At 40.9% G+C, this 25,764-nt stretch overlaps 1 protein-coding gene across 1 annotated transcript in view; it reads left to right on the top strand.

The window, feature by feature from the left end:
* VPS53 (VPS53 subunit of GARP complex) overlaps positions 1-25,764 on the top strand; it is a 138,407-nt gene that overhangs the window by 71,809 nt on the left and 40,834 nt on the right. Inside the window, exons 9-13 of the mRNA XM_031967767.1 lie at positions 3,395-3,538; positions 3,831-3,973; positions 7,064-7,205; positions 17,571-17,672; positions 23,516-23,610. Of these exons, the coding sequence (XP_031823627.1) occupies positions 3,395-3,538; positions 3,831-3,973; positions 7,064-7,205; positions 17,571-17,672; positions 23,516-23,610 (626 nt within the window). The remainder of the gene's footprint in view (positions 1-3,394; positions 3,539-3,830; positions 3,974-7,063; positions 7,206-17,570; positions 17,673-23,515; positions 23,611-25,764) is intronic.

Genomic DNA, 25,764 nt, shown 5'->3' on the forward strand with positions numbered 1-25,764 from the left:
AATATGTTAAAGTATATGTTACATACAATGTATGTATACATATTTATACAGTTATCTTGTTGCACAAGAAAGATCGGATTTAGGAAGAAGGTGAAAATAACCTGAGAAGAAAAAACAAAAATGCAAGCACAAAATAACAAAAAGAGTGGAAATGTTATGTTGTGATCCATAATCATTTCCCAGAGTTCTTTCTCTGGTGTAGCTGGTTCTGTTCATTACAGATCAATTGGAACTGATTTGGATCCTTTCATTGTTGAAGAGAGCCACGTCCATCAGGATTGATCATTATGTAGTACTGTAGTTGAAATGTATAATGATCTCTTGATTCTCCTCATTTCATTTAGCATCAGTTCATGTAAGTCTCTCCAAGCCTCTCTGTATTCATCCGCTGGTCGTTTCTTATAGAACAATAATATTCCATAACATTCAGATACCATAATTTATTCAGCCATTCTCCAGTTGGTGGGCATCCCTTCAGTTTCCATTTTCTAGCTACTACAAAAAGGACTATGTGGCAGTTTCTTTTAAGGGGCCCTTTAAATTTCAGCAGATGGCATCATGGGTATTGGAGGGAGACCCCTTCAAGGTATAATCAGCTCCTATTTATCTGAGATATTTCTGGAGACCATTGTTCAGGCCAAAGTGAGAATAACATTGGCAAGCAGACTTCCTCAGCACGGCATTGGTAACCCAGATTCACTTACTGAGCCAGGGAAAAGTTTCCTGGATCTGGTTTAATATTCCGTAACTGGAAACTCCCTAATCATGTGCCTTTGTCCTCTATGGATGTAATTTAGGATGCAGGTGTGGGTTTTTGGCCCAGCTCTGAAGGATCAGAATTACACCTTCTTTGGGCAACTGTTAAGCTTCTGTGTGTGCTGACATTCACCAGTGGAGAATTCCTTCCACATTGGCTTTGTACTTAGCTGGTGCTCTATTTTGGGGGCCACATATGTACTCACTGATCATAGCAGATTTGACTTGATGTTATCCCTGCTGGAGGGAAACTGTATTATCCTTCTTGGATGAGTCAGTTACTTGAGAATGCTTGACATGTTTGGTGAAAAGAAAGGATTGAAATCCCTCAATTTTTATGCTCATCTTTCTATCCAATGGCTCTGTGGTCTAACCTGTGCCTGAAGCAATGGACAGTTCTGTCTTCCTTGCTTCTCTAAGCCACGGGCTTCAGAAAGCCACCCATGAAGGCCAGTTTTGTAATTTGGAAGAACTCAGCCCTGACCCACTTTCCAGCTTTCTTTTTCCCAGATTCCACCAGCTTGTTTCATTGAGGGTGATTTTCTTGAACCTGCTCTATTTTTCTGCCCCTCTGTTGTTTTTCCAAGTTTTGTTTTTCTTAAATAGTGTGCTGACTGGCCTTAAAGCACCTCTGGTGGAACTTAAGTGCTTTAGAAATGTGCACAGCCCAAATGCCACTTTTCCAAAGTTTGCCATTTCTCCCAAGACTAGGAAGCCAGGAGGGCAGTGATGAAGTCAGAAGGCCGGCCTGCTGCCCATTGAACAGCAGACCTGATTTTGGATGAATGCATGATTTGGGGGCAGTTGTGCAGCCTTGCTGCTACTTATAGCCCACCTGCGTGAAGGTGATTTTAACATTGGAAGCCAGATTCCAGTGTCCAGTTGTATGTGAACTTACTGGGCTTAGAAAGGTCCTTTGGTCATTTGTGACTTAGTTTCCAATTTTGAAACAATAAATGACAACAATGAAAATAGTTGGCATTTATATTTAACAATATATTTAATGTTTATCAAATATTTTATCAAATATCAAATATATTTTAATGTTGATATTTACATAATATATAAAAATTTATGAGGCATTTTATAGCCCATTTTAGCCTAATGATAGACACTCTTCTGGGGTCATTCTCCCATTTAAAGATTAGAGAAGCGACATGACATTCTCCATGGTCACAGCGCTCCTAAGTGTTAGAGCCAAATCAGGAGTCTGGGGAGTTTTGGGGTTAGTCTAGTCCTTCTCAAGCTGTTTCTCTAAATAGGGACAATTCTGCAAGAGAATAAACGTAATGGACTTTGCAAACCTTGAAGTGGTTCAGAGAGATCTGCTGGTCTAGTTAATATTTGTCAAGTATTTTGATGTCACTACCTAAATGGACAGAACCAGCAGGCCTAGAACTACTGAGTTGCAAATCCAGGACCAGGACTCAAGCCTCTGGACTTCAGGCCGGTGCTTTTCCTTCCATGTCCTACTGACCTTTGTTTTCTCAGTGTTTGGCCAGAGTGATAGCTACAATGGACTGGGAGCTTGGCTTCAGTCACTCTACTCAGTCTTCTCTCAGGATGCATCTGCCCCCTTGGTAGCCTCTCTGTGACCCACTAAAAGCTAAGGGAGCCCAGAAGGAGAGTTCACCATTAGCCAAACCAGCATCATGGTTTGGCACCTCTCCCAAGTTTAGGATACTCCCTAAAGAGGATACTCTTACCCTCCTCACCCCCAGGTGTGACCCAGAACTAGCAAATCCTAGAGGTTCTAGTCAACCTCAACAAGACAGGCTTCCCTTGTGCTTTTCGGAATGTCATACATCCTCTGGGCAACCCTGGCCTTGCTTTCCCAGGCTTTTCCTCTCTGATTCATAAAGCAACTTTTACATTGGTGACAGAGAGAGAGAGAGAGAGAGAGAGAGACAGACAGAGACAGAGAGAGACAGACAGACAGACATACACAGACAGACAGACAGACAGACAGAAAAAGAGAAGGAGAGAGAGGGAGATTTTTTTTCCATTAAGGAACAGATAACCTTTCACTCCAGGAATAACAAGTGTCAGGGAAGTGGGAGAAACAATAACAGATAGAGAGAAAAAGAAGGAGAACACAAATTATACAATGATCAACTCTGATAGACTTGGCTCTTTTCAACAATGAGGTGATTCAAAGCAATTTCAATAGACTTGTGATGGAGAGACTGCATCCAGAGAGAGGACTGAGTGTGGATCACAACTTAGTTTTTTCATCTTTTTTGTTTTTGTTTGCTTGCTTTTTTTCTTTCTCATGCTTTCTTTTTTTTTTTTTTTCCCTTTTGATTTGATTTTTCTTGCACAACATGATAAATGTGGATATATGTTTAGAACAGTTGCACATGTTTAACCTATATCTGATCACTTGCTGTCTATGGAAGGGGGAAATGAGGGAGGGAGGAAGGGAGAAAAATTTGAAACACAAGGTGATGTGTTAAAAACTATCTATACATGTATTTGAAAAAATAAATTACTATTGGGGGAAAAAATAAGAAGGAGAAGCTGTCAAAGGGCAGGCAATCTTTAAAGCCCAATTTTTAAAGCCTTCTAAAAAGGCTTTTTTTGTTTTGTTTTGCTTTGCCCTAACTATTGAACTATGACCTGTTGTTTGTCTTAACAGAGGCCTGGAGGCCCCAGCAATGTCTTGCGAGATGCTTGTCTGGTTGCTAACGTATTGGACCCCAGGATCAAACAGGAAATCATCAAGAAGTTTATTAAGCAGCACCTCTCTGAATACCTGGTGCTCTTTCAAGAAAACCAGGATGTGAGTAGTGATCAGATTTATTCAGATGCCCCTTTTGGGTTTGATCAGATGATGACCAAGAGAACTTGTGTTTATTTGCTCAGTCCCTCTGGGCCTAGTCCTTCCTTAGCATTCCTGACAGGTGATGTTGATCCATGAATTGCTAATATCTGAGATTGACAACATGAGTTCTTTCCAAGACTCATCAGAGTGTTGGAGGCAGACTGAGGGGTTGGCTCTGTTTTTTTTCTTTTTTTAAGCTGTCAGTGCTATCTGTGGGTACCAGATGACTTTTGTTCCTCATCTTAACCAGGTTGCCTGGCTCGACAAAATTGACAGACGCTATGCCTGGATAAAACGCCAACTTGTGGACTATGAAGAGAAATATGGGCGCATGTTTCCACACGAATGGTACATGACCGAGAGGATTGCTGTAGAGTTTTGCCATGTCACCAGGTAAATCAGTACAAGATGTGCCCTGAGTCTGGTGCTTTGGATTATAGGGCCTTAGAAAAAGTAACTTTCATGTCTGTCACTCCAGAGCGGCTTCAAGAACAGTTTGCTATCTATGGACATATCTGCCCTGAACCCCATCCTTTGCCTCAGTCAGACAGATTCCCTTTCCCCTGACTCCTCTCTGGGAATCTTTGCTTAGGGACAGAGTCTTAGCCATCTCTCAGCTGAGCTTCTCCCCTCTAATAGCTCCTGGCTCAAAAAGCATTTCTCTAAGAAACCTCCTTGGATTGACCCCGAATTACCTCACATTCCAGGTGTTCTTAGGTTTCCATTGTTCCCAGTCCTTGTTGTACAGATGCTATACTGTTAGATCTAAATCTGTGGCCTTTCTGGTTCAGAATTGCTAGGAGGGTAAGTGAAGGAAAATAAGGAAGCTCCCCAAGGATCGGGATGCTGATTGGCTTAACCTCTGGTTTCCTCCATGATACCCTTCTAGGCAGATCTTTGATCTCAAGTTGTTCTTGGCGGGTGATGCTAATAGCAGATACTCCATCATTTATCTTCACTGCATTCATTGGGAGAGCCTTCATCAGCACAATGAACAGGGCCTCCTATATGCCGAGGACTGCACTAAGTGCTGGGGATGTAGAGATTGGTGGAATGGTCCCTGCCCTCAAGAAAATGACCTTGTGTTGATGGGAAACAACACATACACACAGAAGTGAATATAAAATATATGCCAAGTCATTAGCATCATTGTGTGATGGGGGGCTGGGGGGGGGGGTAGAGGGTGGAAAGTTCAGGAAAGCTCCTCCAAGTAGATGGATCATGCCAGGACAGTCTCCCACTGTGGGAGGACTGGAGCTCCTGAGAGTGACAAAGCTGAGAACAAATCTGCCAGACTACTGGTCATCATTGGATGGGTATTAGTAATAATTGAGTTATTTGGCTCAGAGCCTCCTGGTACATGTTCAGACACACAGAGTAAGTCAAGTAGAAATAAAATAAAAACCAGTAACTCCTTCATGAAATAAATCAAATGGCCATTCAAAAGTGAGATCTTCCCTTCCCCCAAAACTTGCAGAGAGACCAGGGATGCAGAAAGCTACCTGTAATGGCATATGTTGGCTGGATTTGCTGGCTGTGATAGCTTCTCTTTTGTTCCTTATCCTAAGTCTGTCTTTCTGAAAAGTGGTGGGAGGAGGAAGACAGTGGAGAATGAATGAATGAAGATGATGTCAAAAAGAAAATTAGTCAAAACTTATTAAAAACCAAGAGACTGGCTTCCCACACTATCCTGATGATGGCCTAAATGCAACCGGAACACTCCAGACCAACTCAGAGCAATTCTTGTCTTTCTTTGAATCAGGGCACAATTTGTCAAATGTTTTAAAAGCCTTGTTGGAAAGCTTTTATAGAAAAGAGGAAACTGAATTGGTTGTTGTGGGGAGCATTTCAATGGATAAAGCCCTGATCCTGGAGTCACATAGGTATGAGTTAAAATCTTGACTTAGATGCTTATTCACTGTATGAGTCTGGGTAAGTTACTTATCCTCTCAATGCCTTAGTTTCCTCAGCTGAAAAATAAAAGTAGGTGGAGGAAACCACCTACTTTTTAGTTTGTGAGGATTAAATGACATATTTTTAAAGCACTGAGCTCAGTGTCTGGCACATAGTAGGGACTTAATAAGTGTTTGTTTCCTTCCTTTTTTTGAGAAACAATAAGCTACCCTGAATTTAGATATCAGTACATAGTTAAAGTGGGTGTTAACTTCCCTCTCAAATTTTGATTCTCAGAGAAGTTGGAAGCAGCATTTCCTTCACCCATAGGCTGACTGACAAGCAGAGTCTCTGGGAAGCTAGAACTATGGCCTTGCCAATGAGGCCTTCTAAACTTCCGGACCCCCTATTGTTCTTCAGTTAAAACCACAGTTCCTGCCAAGCTTCAATTGTTAGCAGCCTGGCGAAAAGCCCTCCTAGATTCATGATTCCCAAATGAATTCCCAACCTCTTGGTGCTGAGTTTTGTCATTTAGCCTTCGTGGGAAGGTGAAATCAGTTTAGCCCTTAGAAGTAGGACGATCAGAAAGCCCTGGGTCCTTTTCCAACTTCCTCCAAGCCTGCCTTGTATGTGAGCTTGCCATCTGTGTGGCTGAGTTTCCACACTGGAAATGCTCACACAGATAAAACCACAAAACACATCTCTTATTCCAGTGGAAGTGGAGGCTACATAAACAGATAGATGAATTATCTAACCTTTCATAGCGAATTAGCCCCCCATGCCATTTTAATTTATCTCTTTGAGAGACAGCATTAGGGGAGTTGTTCTTAGTTCACTCTTATTGCCTTAGGAAAGCATGGGGTGCTACAGTGTTGTCAAACATAAATAGAAACAGGTCCCACAATAGATTAACATAAGAAAAACCTCAAATCAATCTTGTATTTTATTTCTTTTTATTTTATAAACATTTTTGAGTTGTTGTTAAATCTGCTTTAGAAGTTTGACAACAGAGCCAACCTCAGAGTTAGGAAACCCTGAATTCAAGCCTATCTTTCAACAAGTAACGGCTTTGTTGCCCCAGACAAGTTGTTTATTAACCTCTCAATGCCCCAGGCTGGGAATTTCAGAACTGTTGTAATCAGTATTGGTGCAAGGAATTTTCCTGGCCTGGGACATCCCTAGTGAAAACACAAGTTTGAACAAACAATAGCAATAGAACATATTTATATCCAGAAAATGTAATGATTTTATAGACAGCACTTTTATTTTTAATAGGATGTGATTTTGTTATGATGTAGCAATTTATGAAACTGTTGTCTGATTCATAATTCTTGACAGTTCTTAGTTTAATAATAGCAAAGGCAGAAAAAAGTAACTTACTTCAAGAAGAGAGTGAATGCCTTTTTTCCCTAATTCTTGTGTTGCTGGCTTCTTCAGTGCCTGCTTGCCAGAAGCTAGACTAAGACAGCAATAAGTCAGTGATGGGGGATTTTTGAATGATCACGAAGGCCATTTGCCTTTTCCTTGCTGAAGTTATCTCCTACCTTGTATGGGAGAGGCTGTTTTCATGTTACTTTTTCTTTTTTCAAGGGTGGAACTTGCCAAGATCATGCGTACCCGAGCCAAGGAGATAGAAGTGAAGTTGCTTTTGTTTGCTATTCAGAGGACAACCAACTTCGAGGGACTTATGGCCAAGCGTTTTTCTGGCTGCACACTGACGGACGGGGCCCCGGTAAGGAGTGGATGGGGAGGGGCTCCCCAGAGCCCTCCCTGCTGATAGATCCATGCACCTTGACTTAACGCTAAGAGGCCATTGAGTCTAACCATCTCATGTTTCAGCTGGGGAAATTGATACCTGGAGTTTGTCACTAAATTCTTGTTATTGAGTATTATTGGTCCTTTATAGAGAATAGAGTTTTTCCCAGTGTGTCTCACAGTCATTTTGATTTAATCATCCTCCTCATTTTATAGCCTAATGATTTTAGCAGCTTTAGATGCTCTATTTAATATACAATTGCAAATCTCTTTGACCTTTAACCACAAACATACCCAAAATTATGAGTGCAATGCTAATTTGAAAACTTGTGTCAGTCACCAGTTTGCTTCAGAATGGCAGGTTGAATTCTCCTCTTGTAATATTTTAGATTTGGAAGTGACCTTCAAGATTATGTAGTGAAGCTCATTTCATCCTGGAGGGATCGGACACCCACAAAGGTTAAATGATTTCTGCAGTGTCCCACAAAGTAGCAAAGACGAACACTAGAAGCTGCATTTCTTGCATCCCAGCCTCAGGCATTCTCTCTTACATCTCAAGACCTGGAAGAGCCCAGAGAGCTGCCATTTTTGTGTAGGTGTTCAGGGAAGATTGGCACCTCTGGCATGAGGATCTGCTGAGCCCCTTTCAGGGCTGTTTTCACTTTGGTGTCCGCCTGTGACTACAAGAAGCTGTCGTGTGGGCAGTAGCCATGTCACAGTAAACCACCTTGGGAGACAGATTGAACCAGGCAGGGGGAACCAGTGGGCCCAGTCTGGGGAAGACTTCCCAGCAGAATGGCTGGATATGCACAACTTGTTTCCAAAGCCTTGAAGGTGGCAAAAGCAGGTGCTGTGGAGCATTCGGAGTTTGGTCAGTCATGGAAACCCCCAGGCTATCCAACGATGCTGGGCATCGCTTTTTGTCTTCTGTCTTATCTCCACACTTCAGGGACTCCGCCAGAGGGAGCGTCAACTTCATTCAGCTCTGTCTCGCCTGAATCTGATTTATGTGCAAGTCTAGACATCACCTGCACTATTTTTACCTACCTCAAAGTTCTGTGGTAACGGGTAAGTGACAGAGCAGCAGGAATGGACCCTTGGGTGCTGGAGTCACAGCCCTACACCCAGGCAGCCTAGGCCATAGGTCGTCTCCTCGCTGGATTGAAGCAGCAGTGGGATTTGGCATCCCTGATGTCTCAGCAGCCTTTGTGAAGGACCTCACTACTCATCTTCTGATGGGAGAAAGGTGTCCCCCAAATTATGTTTCACCTAATCTAGCCCTAGCTGGCTTACATGGCAGACAGGGATCCTACCCTACAGTTGAAGTACAAAACTATGTACAAAGACTTTTGTGAATATACTATTCTCCATTGTCACATGGAATGTGTGCACGCTTAGGGATAACATGAAACCCATGAGACCTGAAAGACCAATAACTCTTCTGGTAGGAGAACCCAGCAGTTATCACATTCAGATTGCTGCCCTGAGTAAAGCAAGGCTGGCAAGTGAATTCAGCCAACCGGAGTAGGAGCTGGAAACATTTTTCTGGAATGGCTGCAGTAATGGGGGGTGTTGTGGAACAGTCAAACTAGTCTGATCAACAAGCTTGTAAACCTCCCCAAAGAATGAACGACGACCTGCTCACAACGGGATTGCACTTTCTGGAAAATGTCCTTCCTTTATCATCAGTGTACATTTCCACTGTGACAAACACTGCTGAGGTCAAAGAACATTTTCTGAAGACCTGGAGATCCTCATCATCGATGTACCAAAAGCGGTCAAGTTTGTAATTGTGAGTGACTAATGCCAGAATAGGCACAGACTGGCAGACGCAGGAATAGAATTGGAAACAGCAATAGCAATGATCACTTACTGTTGAAGACCTGGGTGTCTCATGACCTTTTCACCACCCTCATAGCTAACATTGGCATTTAAGGAAAAGAAACAGGCTGGATGGGAGAATGGTGAAGGTGTTATGTGGTGGAGAGTACTGGACTGGCCACAGACATCCTTTTCGAATTAAATATTCACATTTAACAAGAGCAGTGGCTCCAAGACAAGACAACAACCAGAAGACCTAATGTCAGGAGATTAGAGTGCTTTTTCCAGTGTGAACAATTTGTTGCTAAATTAAAGGGAAAGTTGAACCAACACACAGTTGGCAGCAGTGAAGCAGAAAAAGAATGGCCAGCTTTCAGAGATTTGGTGTATGGCAGAGTACTTACTCATTGGGGCCAGAACATTAACAAACATCAAAATCAGTTTGATAAAAATGAGGGGGAAATTTAGAAGCTGCTAGAAAACTCTACAGGGCTTACTGGTAAGATAGTTCTGATTCTAAGAAGGCATCATTTAACTCCATCAAAAATAAAATAAAAGTGAAGCTAAGAGAGAGAGAGACAGGATTCTTGGCTCAATGAGAAGGCAGGTGAACTTCAGTCTTACACTCAAAGTAACAATCCCTTTATGATTCCCTGAAGTCTATTTATAGAGCAAAGACACATGGTGCATCTCAGTTATTCAGTGCTGTGTAAGCCACCCTGAGGACGTGATCTTGGGAAGATGGACTGAACGCTTTCGTGGTATTCCCAACAGATCATCATCATTTGCTGCTGAAACCAGTGGGTGCATGCTTCAGATTGAAGTCAGTCCCTCACTAACCAAATTCCACTTGAAGAAGAGATTTTGAGTGTCATTTGGCTCCTTTTGTCTGGCAAAGTACCTGGTGCTGATTTTATTTCAACTGAGAATTTACAAGGGAGTCCACAAAAGCTGACTGAAATTTTCCAGATTATATGGCAAGAGGAGATTGTACCAGGAGTGCAAGAATGCCTCCATTATCCATCTCTATGATGGAAAAGGAAATAGATTGTCCTATGACAATGACAGGAGGATCGCTTTCTTTCCTTTTTTTTTTTTTTTTTAATTATTAGTAAAGCTTTTTATTTATAGGTATATGCATGGGTAATTTTTCAGCATTGACCCTTGCAAAACCTATTCCAACTTTTCCAAACCTCCTTCCCTCCACCCCCTCCCCTAGATGGCAGGTAGTCCCATACATTATATATTATTAATATATTATATATTATATTATATATGTATATATAATTATATATATTATATATTATTAATATATTATTAATTAATATATTAAAGTATATGTTAAACACAATATATGTATACATATCCTTACAATTATTTTGCTGCACAAGAAAAATTGGACTTAGAAATAAGGTAAAAATAACTTGAGAAGGAAATCAAAAATGCAGCAGACAAAAACAGAATGAGTGGAAATGCTATGTTGTGGTTCACATTCATTTCCCAGAGTTCTTTCTCTGGGTATAGCTGGTTCTCTTCATTATTGAACAAATGGAACGGATTTGGTTCATCTCATTGCTGAAGAGGGCCACGTCCATCAGAATTGATCATTATATAGTATTTTTGCTAAAGTATATAATCATCTCCTGGTCCTGCTCATTTCACTCAGCATCGGTTCATGTAAGTCTCTCCAGGCCTTTCTGAAATCATCCTGTTGGTCGTTTCTTACAGAAAAATAATATTCCATAACATTCATATACCACAATTTATTCAGCCATTCTCCAATTGATGGGCATCCACTCAGTTTCCAGTTTCTGGCCACTACAAAGAGACCTGCCACAAACATTCTTGCACATGAGGGTCCCTTTCCCTCCTTTAAGATCTCTTTGGGATATAAGCCCAGTAGTTAACACTGCTGGATCAAAGGATATGCATAATTTGATAACTTTTTGAGCATAATTCCAAACTGCTCTCTAGATCTGGATCTGTTCACAATTCCACCAACAATGTATCAGTGTCCCAGTTTTCCCACATCCCCTCCAACATTCTGCATTATCTTTCCCAGTCATTCTAGCCGATCTGACAGGTGTGTAAATGGTATCTCAGAGTTGTCTTAATTTTCATTTCTCTGATTAATAATGATTTGGAGTAGAGGATCTCTTTCTTAATCATTGCTGGCAAGATTTCTTGCCAGAGTCCTCAATAGGTTGCAACCTTCATCTGGGAGATGGCCAACCACCTGGGAGCCAGCGTGGTTCCAGAAAGAACAGTCAATATGGTATTTGTAGCTCAACAACTCCAGGAAAAATGACAAAAGAACAGAAGTGCTCATAGAAATCCCAACAGGCAAGTGCTCGTATGAGAGGTCAAAAGAAGTGATACAAGGAAACTCAAGGATTCTCTGAAAAACTTTGGAGTTGATTGTTTGGTCTGGTGGATGCCCAGGATGGCATCCTTGCATCAAAAAAGGCACTGTGCAATATGTACAAAGCAGAATGTTCAAAAGAAACATGAGGTGTACAAATTTAGAGACATCTCCACTCCAAATGTTTTTGTGGTCTATTTGTGCTTGACCTGTGCTAGAGCTTTCTAAGCTTATAACAGGAATTCTGAACCTTGACTCCAAAATAGTGGTGTCATTTTGGTTTTCTTTGAGCATGAAGATCAATCACGTCATTCACGGATACTAAATTTAACAAAAAATAAAAATTAAAAAAAAATATTGAATTCAGCCAAAAAAAAAAAAATCTGCCACGAAGTTGAAATCAAACACCTTATTTTGGTCAGTGAGGAACCTACTCAGTAAATAAATGACAGAGGCATCCTGAGAAGTTAAATGATTTCTTAAAATATTGAAAACAGACAGCCTATAGAATATTGGTGGTCCTTTGCTTGGCTTGTAGAGCCCCATTGCTATTGGTTGGGAGCCTTTTCAGATTGAATTCAGATATCAAACTTGACTGTATATCCCTTAAGGGCAGGGAGAGTTCTTTAAAAGTAGCATTTTGCCCTCCCCCCTCCCATACGTACATATATTATGTCATAGGAATAATAAAATTAGCATAGTAAATTAATTCTGTAATTATTAATTACAGAATATTGGGCTGATGAGGCACTGCTTGAACTCCTGATCCTGTAGAGGGGGATTGAAAATAGTCTGTACATAGCAAATGTTTGGACTTGATTTAACTACACCCACATGCTCTATTAGGAACATGATAATTAGATTACAGGTGAATGGAACTTTCAGCCTCCACTCTTAGTCAAATGATTTAAGAGGAAGGTTTTTTTAACTGGCTACTAAGTAATTCTTAAAACCAAAAGAACTTTTCTCCTTTACTGCCTCTGAGCTTCCTTGGACTTTTCCTTCCTCTTGGTTAATATATAGGCAGCTCTATATTTCCCTCCCTCCCTCTCTTTTTTTTTCTTCTTTTCTCCCTCCCTTCCTTTCTTCCTCCTTTATTTCCAACTTCCCTTCTTTCCTTCTCTTCCTTTCCTCCCTTCTTTTCTTCCTTCCCTCCCTTCTTTGCTTTTTTCTTTCCTTTCTCCCTTTTTTCCTTCCTTTTTTCCTCCTTCTTTACTCCTCTCCACCTTCCCTTCTTCCTTTCTTTCCCTCTGAACTATCTTCATAGGCCAGTTCTCTGTCCAAAGGAATATAAATTTTAATTTCTGAAATCTCACCAAATATCTTGAGGTTTAGGGGATAGATTTCTTTTTTAAGGACCATCACTCTGTCTCTTATTAATTGGCCAGCAATAGGTCCCAGCCCAAGGCTCCTTCAATCATTGTTTGGGCTCTGCTTGTCCTGTATAAGTGTAAATTAGCAATTATTTCTGTTTTAGCCAGAAACCCTGTTCATTTCTTACCTAGTCTTAATCACTGACTGGGCATTTTACCTTAGCTTAGAAGAGCTCCCACTGCCCTCTTCTGGGTCTGTATCTTGCCATTGGCCCCAGATGGCTCCAGAGGAGAAAATGCAGCTGGTTCTGCAAGACCCTGCCTGATTTATATCCAATTCACTTGCAAGTCAAGATATCACCTTCCCAATGTCCTCTTTGAGAACAAAGGACAAACCACTGCCAGCCACTTCTAGGTTACTACATAGGCAGTCCTGTGTTTTTTTTTTTTTTCCCCTTCCTTTCTTTTTCCCCTCCCTCCAAGGCTCCTTTTTAAATACAAATTTATTCTTTTTTTATAGTTTTTTCTTAATATGTCCAGAATTCAAAAGGCCTAGGTGTGGTTTTAAGTTTGAGGCCCACCATAATTACTGGAGGCTAATGAGTTGCTGACTCTGCCCAAAGATTTTCCCAACTCTTCCCTTTAGCAACTTGACACTTGGGGTGGGGACCTAGGGAGGGAGGCTGAGGCTAAAAAGGAGAAGGGGAGGGAGGAGAGCAGGAAGCCGGGGCAGGGCAGGGCCGTAGCACCAGTGGGTGATGGCTTCAGCAAGCAGGCAGCTTCCCTTCTCAGCCAGAAGGGCCTTGTTCTAAGTGGCAACTGCAGCTGGGGCCCTGCCCGGCCTTGCAAAGCCTGGTGGAGCCTTATGAGTCAGGTCCTCAGAATGGATGCGGTCTCTGAGCTGGGGCAGCATATGTGTCTCACCGTGTTAGTGTTTTTCTCTGCCGATGCTCGGATCGGTGCTCATTGTGAAGATGGGATTCACTCTGTTGCCTTCTCTTATCCACAGATCAGTTAAAGCTGTTAAGTAGGCCTGACTCTGCAGGAAAGTAGCCCTTCTAGCAGAGGAGGGAAGTCATTTAGAACTGAATCATTTCATCCAAAACAAGGAAATACAGGTTATTCTGAAGGAAACCTCCCTATTAGAACATTATTATTCTTCAATTTCAGAAGATTTAATCTAGTCTTTCTTAGCCAGTTAGTCACCAAGCACGTTAACCAAGTGCCTGCTGTGTGGCAGGTGCTTTACTTGGCCCCCGCCTGACCACCAGGCCTCTTAGGCCTATTTTGATGTTATACCAGAAGCATGTCAGGGAAAGATTCTTGTGCGATAGCAGAATTCAGAGATTATCCAAATTCTCATTTCTTGGTAGCGTCCTCTCTGTGGCAGGGATAGTCATAAAGATGACTGGCATTTAAGAGTTTCATTCTCTGACAATTGGATATCTCTTGAAAGTAAGGGAAGTGTGTGCCCAGATATAGACAGAGCCCACTTAGCCAGTGTCTCCTTTCCTTCCAACAAACTTGTTGGCTTTGAAGCACAACCCAGAGCCTCCTTTTTCTGAAAGTGGGGCGGGGCGGGGGAGGGAATCCCAAATGATTTAATTGAGGGAATGAATTGGAAGAATTCTGCCTTTCTGAATGGTAGGAAGACAAATATTGTCATAATTGAAAAAAATAGCAAAAAACAGAGAGAGAGATTTTTAAAATAGGAAAATGTGTTTAATTTTCCTGGCAGATTTTTCATCCCTCTTGGTTTCATTTAGGAATCCTGAAGCCAGTGGACTGTGTCATTTGAGTTATGCAAAATCTAAACCCAAGCTTGTAATTCCATCCCAGCCTCCTGGAGGTCACAGGCTGGAGGGATGAGGTAGAACATGGGCTGACCTGATGCGGCCATCAGCCCCAGACCTGCCATGCGGGTCCTCATTGGGTCAGTAACTGCTCTAACTAAAACTGATAATGAGTGCTTTGTAAACCTTAAAATGCTATATAAATGCCAGATACTATTATAAAGGGGGCAAGATAGTGTAGCAGATAGTGCACTGTGCTTAGGTTCCTCTTGTGGCCAAGGAGAAAAAAATATCTTTTGTGAAGGCCTTTGTTGCAAAATTGTCTCTGCTCTAGACGGGCCCCCTTCTCCTTCCTTGCCTGGCATTTCTCCCTTTTCTGGCATTTCTGTGCTTGGAAACTTCCATGCCCTACGCAGGCTTGCTAATTGGTCCCTACCTGTGTTCTATTCAGGGTAGGGAACCCATTCAGACTTGAACGACTGAGATGTGGACTACCCCTCTCCACCTCCAAGGGGCCAACTCCCACATCTATATCTTTTCTTTCTCTAGTCTGGTTTCTTATCTGACTTCCAGACTCATAGCTTCAGCTAATTATACAAAATAGCTCTTTACAAAATAGTTCCCCACAGGTTCTTCAGAGTCAAAATGTCCACAGTCAAGCTTCTTATCATTCCTTCTTATGCTGTCACTGGCATCCACAGCATCCCTCTCCCTCGCTGTTCAGTTAACTACCACTTTCTGCTGAGGCCCCCTGTATATCTCTCCCTTACCATGCTCTACTCTTACACAGCCACCAGGACAGGTACAGATTACCACCTGCCTGGATAATTGCCTTTGTCTCATTGCAGACCCTCCGACATATTTCTTATATCTAGAGCCAACGTTCACTTTCCTTCTCTGCTCACAACTGACTCAAGTTCAGTTTTCTTTGCCTGGCATTTAAGGCCTTTTCCCGTTTGATATAACCTTTTCATGTACTGTCAGTTCAACCAGGCCATCCTGTGCCACCAGTTGTGCTTGTATCCTTGTATCTTTACTTAATCTTTTCCCTACTTCCAGAATAAATTTGTTCCTTTTCCTTGCCTGTTAAATGACTTTTCCTCAATAAAACCTCCTTACTATTGGTGTAATCTTGCTCCAACATCCTATAGCACTTTGTTTTGAAACTCTCAAATATACTCTTAAAAGATTGTATATTCTACCAATCAATGTTGATTTCTCATCCTTTTAGTTCTGTGAGGACAGAGACCACATCTTCACTAAGCTTCATCTCTCAGGGCTAGTGTATAGTGTTCCATACTCAGTAGGTCCATAATAAATACTGAATTATCGAATCAAATTCTATACAAAGAAATCATAGTTTATCAAATCTAAATTTCAGGTATTCACCTAATGTCCCATTTTGAAGTCTCTAGGGAATTTAATAAATATTAGTAGCTGGTTGCCTTTAGCTGGTCAGGGTTTGGGAGATATTCTTTGTAAATAAGAGTCTGGTTTTACCCACTTGCACCAAAATGATTTTCAGAGAATAAAACCAATTAAATAGAGCGAACATCTTCAAGTTTAGACCAGGACTGTACTTGTTTTCCAGTTGAAGATGGAGACCGTGTGACATCCTCAGAGCCATCCAAGGCAACAAAGGCTCATATGTTCCTAATCGATTTAGGAGTACCTATGTGTTTTGACATTCCATAGACTTCTTACCTATTGTTTCTAGCATCTACTGGCCTGTTCTTGCACATCCCTTTTTTTATCTTCCCACCAGGTCTCAGGTTGCAGGACACTATTCTTGGGGATTAGTTTTTTCTTGTAGTGTGTTGGATTTGGATTCTGTCAGTAGCACTGAGTATGTGAGAGTGTGTGTGTGTATGTGTGCGTGTGTGTGACAGAGAGAGAGAGATTCTATGATTCTGAACTTAGAAAAATAAAGTGATTATTTTCCATATTCATTATAGAATAGGTGATTATATATAAAATCAGATCTTAATTTCATAGTTTTCTTTTTTTTTTTATCACACAGTGAATTCTTTTTATAACTTTCAATGGTGTCTTGCTTGTCTGTGGTTCCTTTTCTTACACTCCCACCCAACTCTGTTTAATTAAAAAGCAAAGCAAAGACCTTGGAAAAAACATGGAATCAAGAAAAACAAATTCCCACATTGGTCATGTCTTAAGATTCACCCTGAACCCACTTTTTCATCTCTCTTCTCAGACTGTGGGTAACCATTCTACTTTTAATTTTTCAAAATATTTATTTCCAGACAGCAAGGTGGCACAGTGAATAGAGCACTGGAGACTGCATTCCTGCAGTCAGGAGAACCTGAGTTCAAATGTGACCTCAGTCACTTGACATTCTAGCTGTGGATCTCTGGGCACCCAACCCTGATGATCTTCCTCTCTCTTCAAAAAAAAAAAAAAAATTATTTCCATATTCATTTGAATTTGTTTGTGAATCAGGGAGGTCAGAATAATTATTCCCATTTAACATATAAGGAAACTGACACTTGGAGACTTGAAGTATCTTGTTCAGAATCTCTCAGCATTTATAGCAACACAAAATCTGACCCCCTAACCCTAACTAAGTCTGAGTCTGCCAGTCCTATGCGGTTTACATTAAACTATGTTGCTTCTTGGTGTTGTATTAAAAGTTACTTAAAATAAATGGAATGTTGGTGGGAGTTGGAAATCTTTATGTTATGTGGAATTTTTTGTTATAAACCTGTTTGATCTAGAAAACTTAGTACACTGTTGGGAACATCATTATCAAGTTGAATGGTAGACTCCCTTGGTCAGCAGCCATTCCCCTTTTTGTCTCTTTGCACCCTCACTCTCCTCTCTCTACTCACTCCACTTACTCTACTGCCTTGCATGTAGAAGACACTAAAAATAATATTGGCTGAGTTCTTTTAGCCACATCTCAGCTTTCTGTCCTCATATTGGATAAGTATCTATCAAAGAATTATTAAGATGGCAGAAAATCAGAGGGAAGGGGCAGGGGCCTGTGGAGAAGATCGGAAATTTATTCTTCCTCTTCTCTTTTGTTCGCCTGATAGAAAAAAATTGAGGCCCCTCCTCCGTCCACCAATCCTTTCCTGGAAGATGAACCTGGACCTGAGATGGAGGAATTGACGATGGATAAAGGGGACTTAGATCAGGTAAGTCTGGGACACTTTGCAATCTGTGGTACAGCCTAATAATTACATCTAAAAATAGTATGACCAGTGATCCTATACATACTTGATGAGGAAACAGATTTGGCAGTCTTTGTGTAATTTCTTTACTTGAAAGTACATCTAAGAAAATGATGAAAAAAACAGCCCTTGCTTTGTCTCTGTGCTCTAGAGGGGTCTCTGGATTCTTACCATGAATTTATTGATGTGCACAAGCATAATTAGCCCATCTGGAAGAGCAAACAAAATTCTGTTCTGCCTCATTCATCATCCCCTGAAATTGTCAGCTCACTTTTCTGTTGCACAATCATCTGTTTTGTTAGTGATGTGAGATATTGAAAAATCACTGTTTGACTTTTAGATTTCTTTTCTTTTCTTTTCTTTTTTTTAATTTAACTAAGTTAATTTTTGATACATTTTAAATTCCGATCTCTCTGTCCGTCTCCCTCTGTCTCTCTCTCCCTATCTGTCTCTGTCTCTCTTTCTCTCTCTCTCTTCCTTCTTTTTTTCTTTGCTTACTGTCTCATTCACTCGCTCTATTCCTCTATCCCTCTCCTGCTCTTCATACCCAGAACTAGAAAAGGCCACCATTTGACATAGTAAAACCATACTATATATACACATCTGTTTATTTATACGTGCTATCTACTTATCATTTCTTTCTCTGGAGGTAAATAGCATTTTTCTTCATAGGTCCTTTTTAGTTGGTTTGAGTGCTTATAATCAGAAAAATTTAGTTATTCATTCTTTGAACAATAATGCTGTTACTCTATATACAGTATTCTTTTTCACTCTATTATTTCATTCAGGTTTTAACTTTTTTTTTTTTAATAATAACTTTTTATTTTTCAAAGTACATGCACTGCAAAGATAGTTTCAACATCCACCCTTGCAAAACCTTGTGTTCCAAATTTTTTCCCTTCCTTCCCCGCTTCCCCTCCCCTAGACAGCAAGTAATCTGATATAGGTTAAAGCTGTGCAATTCTTCTAAACATAGTTCCATATTTATCATACTGCACAAAAAAAATCAGATTAAAAAGGGAAAAAAAAAATGAGAAAGAAAAAAAGTGAAAATACTATGTTGTGATCCACATTCAGTCTCCATAGTTGTCTCTCTGGATGTGGATAAGCACTTTCCATCACAAATCTATTGGAATTGCCTTGAAACACCATATTATTGCAAAGAGCTACATCCATCAGAATTGATCATCACATCACATAATACTGTTGTTGTGTATGTGTTCTCTTGTTTCTACTCATTTTATTTATCATCAGTTCATGTAAATATTTCCAAACTTTTCTGAAATTAATCTGCTCATCATTTCTTTTAGAACAATAATATTTCATTACTTATTGTATATTTATTATACATTCATATAACATAATTTATTCATCCATTCCCCAACTGATGGGCATCCACTTAGTTTCCAAATTGTTCTCCAGAATGGTTGGATCAGTTCATAACTCCACTAACAATGCATTAGTGTCCCAGTTTTCCCACATTCCCTCCAACATTTATCATTATCTTTTCCTGTCATCTTAGCCAATCTAAGAGGAGTGAAATGGTACCTCAGATTTGCATTTCTTTAATCAATAGTGATTTAGAGCATTTTTTTCATATGACTAGAAATAGCTTTAATTTCTTTATGTGAAAATTGCCTGTTCATATCCTTTGACCATTTATCAGTTGTTTCCCATGTTTTTCTAAAATCAACAAGCTCATCATTTCTTCTAGCACAGTAGGATTCCATCACAATCATATAGTACAATTTGTTTAGCCATTCCCCAGTTGATAGACATTCTGTCAATCTCCAGTTCTTTGCTACAACAAAGAGAGTTACTTTAAATATTTTAGAATATATACCTTCTTTTCTTTTTAACCTGGTCACCTTGGGATACAGATTTAATAGTGGTGTTGCTGGATCAAAGAATATACACAATTTTATAACTCTTTGAGCTTAATTCCAGATTGCTCTTAGTTAATTAAGTGATGGGATCAGTTCACAGTTCAACCAACAATGTTTTAGTGTTCCAATTTCTTCACATTCTTTCAAGATTTGATATTTTTCCCTTCTATCATTTTAGCTAATATAATCTCAAATTTGTTTTAATTTGCATTTTTCTAATCAATAATGATCTATATATTTGAGATATGAGACTTTAACCAAGAAATTGTTTATAAATTTTCCTCTCAATTTCTACTTTTCCATCTAATCTTGGTTACATTGGTTTTACTTGTATAGAATTGGTCTTCAAATTTCCAGGAAAGTTCTTAGAGAGAAGGAAAGGTCTCTGTTGAGTTTTCAGCTTAACAGTGGAGTAAGAAACCATTGTACAGGCCTGGAAATTACAGAGGGACTAATGGCAGATGAGGAGAGGGGCTCTCAATTTCCTTTTGCCTCTGAGTTCAATTCCAGATTTCCTCTCCTTCTGTCCTATTGAATGCCTTTAGTACTCCAGCTCCGGTTTATGGCAGGAAAGGTCAAAGCAGGAAATCAGGTCTTTTCCTTTGGCTTATTAATGGCATTTGCTGTTTAATTAGCTTCTCTTGGCTGTTGAGAGATTATTTCTTGATGACATTTTAGTTCATTCACAAAGTGAATGGGGAGGGAACCTTGAAAACTATGAGCTTTTAAGATAGTATTCCCCATTTCCCACTGTAGTGAAACTAATTGTGTAATACCTGTATCATTCCATAGAGCCCTCAGGCCTTCCAGAATCCATTCCTAAAAGGATGCTGATTATTTTTGTCTTGTTGTTTGTGTAAATGGGGTAGAAGGAGGGGAGGAGCAGGAAAAAAAAAATGTTACATTATGATAAACTCTTTAGAAAGTTGTTGACTGCTTGGAATTCTCCATATTGTTCAAAACCAGAGGTTTTTTAAAAACTAGAGAATGCCATTTTCACATGTTGTTGGAATAGATTCAGATGCAGAGGGGATAAGAGGAGGAATAGGACAACATTCTTGGACAGTCCCAGACGCACTTGAGCCCCGCTGGCTTCTTGTGGCCTTCCTTTTTGCCTGGATTTTTGAGAATAATGTTCATAAGGTCATCAAGCCTCCCCACTTCCAGACAACTGATGCCAGTGGCTTGGCAGTGCTTGCATTTGTTGGACGTTGTCTTGATTCTTGGCTAGTCCTCTCTAAGTATTCTGGGACTGGGATGTGGAAGTGAGTTGCACTTTGCCTACCACATCAGGACTGCCATGAAAAGTGTAATTTCCCATCTGGTAGATGCGACTGACCTGTGAATAGGTACATTTGTTGCTGGTGAGCAGGGAGTCGACATGGCCAGCATAGATCAGCTTATAGACCTGATGCTTCCACACAGTGTTGCTTATCTCCTGCCTACCCGGAGGGAGCGGGTCCACAGCAATTAGAAAGAGGAAGTAGGAGCACTTTCCCCAGCAGCTTCTTAGGCCCCTCTTTGGGGCAGGTAAGAGGAGGGGGTCGTGAGGAGAGGAACCTGTGACTGATATCAGTTCACTGCAGGATGCTAATAGGACGTTTAGCCTGACGCACTAAAGGGAAATTGGCTTTCAGTCCCAGCTAAAGGCAAAGGCCTTTGGTAGTCATTTAGGCAGTTGCCATTTCTGGGCTTTAGAGGAGAGCAGAGCTCACTATGGAGACCAATGCCCAAAGAAGAGACTGCATTGGAGAAGGGGGAGGATTTGAATTGAATTTCCAGGGGGACTTGGAAGGTCCTTAGGCTCTTTGTAGCCTCAGCACTTGGTACAATTCTTGCACACAGTAAACACTTAATTAAGCCTTATTGACTTGACCAAGACATTTCCAGTGATTAAACAGAGATATCTGAGAAGGACATTTGGGTATCATGATAAAAAGGAGCAGGGCAAGAAATAAAAAATTGATGGTCTCAAGTCCACCCTTTTGGGGATCTGGGCAGTTTGATTTAATCTGTTTACGTTGGATGGTAATAAAAGGAAACGGGGCCAGCTGCAGCCCTCCTGACTGTGACAACAGGAACCCTTTATTATTCCATCAAACTCCAGGAGGAAATAGTTTAAACATCTGGACAGCTCTTGGACAGAATTCACACACCCAGAAATCCAGGCTAGATGCTACTGCTGAATGATCGTCTTTTCTTTAAGCTGAGAAGTAACCATTGGGAAACTGAACGGCATGGCAATAAAACATTGTCAGGGTCTGGCTTAGGGCCTACAGCTGCTGTCTCACTCCAGAAATGCCACTTCCTGACTGGGCAGGAGACTGAGCTTCGGTCTCCCTCCACTATGTTCTCCCCATGTGTAGCCCTCTGGGATGGTAAGATGCAACGAGCATGCTGCTGCTCAGAAGCACACTGCCACGGTACTTTCTCTCTGCTCAATGGTGATCATGGGGGGGGAGAGGAAATCAAGGCAAGCACAGGTGGTACTAGGGGCCAGGGCTCCCTTGTCCTACAGTTTCTCCCAGAATTCTGCTAAATCCCGGACTCCTATGGGCAGCCCCAGAAATGCAGAGGCCCATTATATGCCTCCAGATCAGGACTGACCTGGCTTCAGGGAGGTTCTGAGATGACCTTGGATCGATACAGAGCCCCAGCTTCTCTATGGTGTTCCCACTGATGTGGTTCTGGGGTCCTCCCCGATAATTCTTATCACCAGTAACATAAATCCTTCTTCTCAGAAATAAGGAAGAGACATCTGTTAAACTTTCGGCCATTGGGCATGGCCATGGGCTTCTACTCTTAGAGCCCTGAGGGGGTCAATAAGACTTAAGTAAGAATGTGGCTTAAGTTATCTTTCACTTCTGATGAACAGGACCCATTCTTCAGAAATGTGTTGGCAGTTCTTGGGAAGAAACCTACCCTTCATCCTGCCCACTCCCACCTTCTTTTAGCATTTCACCTCCTGTGTACTTTGTTCTACATTTGCTAAGAGATATGCTTGGGATAAATGTCGAAATGTGTATAGAAGAATTTCACGTATTTAACATGTATTGAATTACTTGCCATCTAGGGGAGGGGGGGTAGGGAGGAAGTTGTGAGAAAAATTTGTAACATAAGGTTTTTGCAAGGGTGAATGTTGAAAAGTATCTTTGCATGTATTTTGAAAATAAAAAAACTATTATTAAAAAATAACAATAAGGTTCAGGAGGTATTTAAAAAAAGACAGAAATGCTTGATTCACTTTGGCCCAGTGTTTATGAGCAACCAGTCATAGTAGAAAGCGCCTTAGACCTGAAAGCACAGATGGGGGGAGGGTTGAAGTTCCAGCTCTTCAGGGGGCTTTGGACAAGTCATTTCTCTCTGGTCTTAGTGTCTTCACCCATAAAATCAGGGGATTGGACAGATGGTCTTTAAAATCCCTTCAAGCTTGACTTGTCTGAGAGAGTTGTGTTATCCAGGCCACTTAGTTCAGGGCCCTTTGGATGACAGTGATAAATCTGAAGGCCTAGGAAAACAAAAGGTGACATGTAGGAATTTCAAAACTCCCCAGTTATTTTCATAGCAATGTTTGGAAAAGGAATGAATTCATGGATGTAATTTTACAATCTGTATGCCTGTCTAGACAGCTTGTTGGAGAGTCATTGAAGCTGTTTGTGAAACATTTGGTAAATGGAAAGGCCCATCAGAGTAACACTAAATCTTGGGGTGAACGAAACAAGTAGATGCTGCTAACAATTCATTTATTGTCCCCTGCTTGTGATCAGCTGCTGTGTAGGGTGTATCATCACTTAGTAATCACTTGTGATCACTTACACCAAAGGGCATGAGGTTGGGTGCAGGGTAAGGGGCTCTTGTCTTTGTAGCTGCTTGGAAGTGGTCAGACATTGCTCACATATGCTTCCTTTTTTTACTCCGCAGCCAAAGAAACCAAAAGTCCCAGAAAATCCATTCCATGGAATCATTTCCAAATGTTTTGAGCCTCATCTCTACGTATATATTGAATCCCAGGACAAGTGAGTTATGATCAATTTTTGTTCTTTCTCTTACCTGTGCATTTTATGCATCTAATCAACTTTTGGGTCTCCCTACAATCTGCTTTCCATGTTTAATGTTGCAGCAGTGTAGCCTCTTGCAGGTGCTGGATGAGGGAGATAGCAGCCTCAGGCCCTTGAAAATCCGTTAAGGGCATTTCATTTCCTGAACATTAGTAGCTGTGAATTTTACAATTTGTTTTGCATATAAATCACAGGTGCTTACATGTGCTCTCAGGAACCTGTGTCAAGGCTTCCCGGCTCTGTAGCATGGGTGCCCAGCCCCTCACAATCATCTCTGTCTGCCAGGACTCAACTTTTTCATCAGTCTTGTCTGCAGGACTCAGTTGCATTTGGGGAATGCAGGCAAGAGGAAAATGTGCCATTTCATATGATGTTGTTTTCCATGGACCAGGCTGAGGAGGATCCAAAAAGCATTTTCCCAGCCAGCAAGGTGAATGGAACTGCTTTGTTTAGTATCAGCAGCATATGAGAGATTCCTCCAGGCTTAGCCCTAGTGGAACAAGCTGCTGCTGGCTGCTTTATGTCAGGGGACAGATTTTCAAAAGATCACTTTTCTAGTTGAGCTGATGCTGACCCTGCTGAGGAGGTTGTGTGGATCTTTGGAGGAGCTCGGGATACCCAAGGAGTTAGGAGGATTCCCTAGGAGGGAGGAATGGGTAAGGGAGAGGGCAGAAAGAAGAACGCAAGAAAATATGTATCTCCTTATCTTAAAATGATTTTTCTAGAAGACTTTGACATAGTCCTTTTCTTGAGTTTTGCAAGAGTTAACCAAGTTAAGAAAAAAATGTGCTTGCTACCCTCTGCTGAGAGAATTATACTGTAGGGCACTTATTTTCTCTCATCTGCTTTTCATAGAATTCTGGGTTGTTTTTTTCTAAAGAACAGAAATAGTTCTTACTAGACTTCTAATCTCAGAAAATGGATTTTAAATACAACAAGCTGCTATGCTTAAAAAATTTTTTTGTGTGTGCCCTATTTCTTCCTGTCTCAGTTGCACTTATAAAACATTTCTTTTCCTGCTATCTGGTCATTTCTTATAATCCTGGCAGTTCAGCTCAAAGGCAGTGGGCAGGGACACTAGTTAAGTCTTCTATTTCCAATCTCTTTGTATAGGCTGAAAATAATTGGGCCTCTTTATGCTGGCAGATTGTTTGCTCACCCATTCAATACACTCTGGACTTGAAGCTCTAAAGATGATTTAAGAGGTACTGTTGAAAAATGAAGTCATTGATTGTATTGGAATATTAAGTTGCAGAGAACCCCCCAATTCCCCCAGACTGCAGATCAGATTCTACCTTGGTTCCACGCCTGAAACTTCTGATTCCCCCAATCTGATATCACTTAACTATTCATTTTCAAAAAGCCTGAATGGCATAGATTATGCACAAAGCATGTGCTTGGGAAGGCCGTATCTTGGGTCTGAAACCAACTTGACTTTCCCAGAGGTATTTTCCTATCGGCATGGCTCTGATATCCACTCTCCTCTTGACCGAGGGGTCACACAAAGCACTCATTGTTCGTGATGCTTTGGGCAAAGAGCCAGATCTCTCCTCCGCAGAAGCTCTCCTTTTCCCCTGTGAAAAATGAAGTGCTGGCTGCTCTGACTGCTATTGCCCTTACTCCAGGGATGTTACCATAGCATCAGGAGATCAGCAGGAGTTATTCACGTATGACCCGGGAGCTGGGCTAGTGACGCTCTTGTAGATTCTGAGCAAATGGGCAGGAGCACAAAGAAGCCTAGAATTAGAGAATTCTTGAACCGGAAGGACCCTTGAGGACACCCAATCTAGTCCCCTTCTTTTACAGAGAGAGAAACTGAGACCCAAAAAGCGATTTGCAGATAATAAAGTAATAGGGCTTAGTTTTGAAACTGGATTCTCAGAACCCAGTGCTGTTATTAATTTCCTTTCATATCAAATAAAGGTGTTGGATTACATCATCTTAAGGTTTCCTTCTGTGAAGATATTCTATGAATAAATCCTAAAAATAACACCTGGAGATGAGATGGAGGAAATTTATTCACTCATTTCTTTTTCCCTCTTGCCTTGAACAACTTAGCCAATAGCATTTCATGACTCTTGTGGAGACAGTTTTTGACTCTTTTTTCTTCTT

The sequence above is a fragment of the Sarcophilus harrisii genome, chromosome 4 (genome assembly GCF_902635505.1).
Source record: "Sarcophilus harrisii chromosome 4, mSarHar1.11, whole genome shotgun sequence".
Lineage (NCBI taxonomy): Eukaryota > Metazoa > Chordata > Mammalia > Dasyuromorphia > Dasyuridae > Sarcophilus > Sarcophilus harrisii.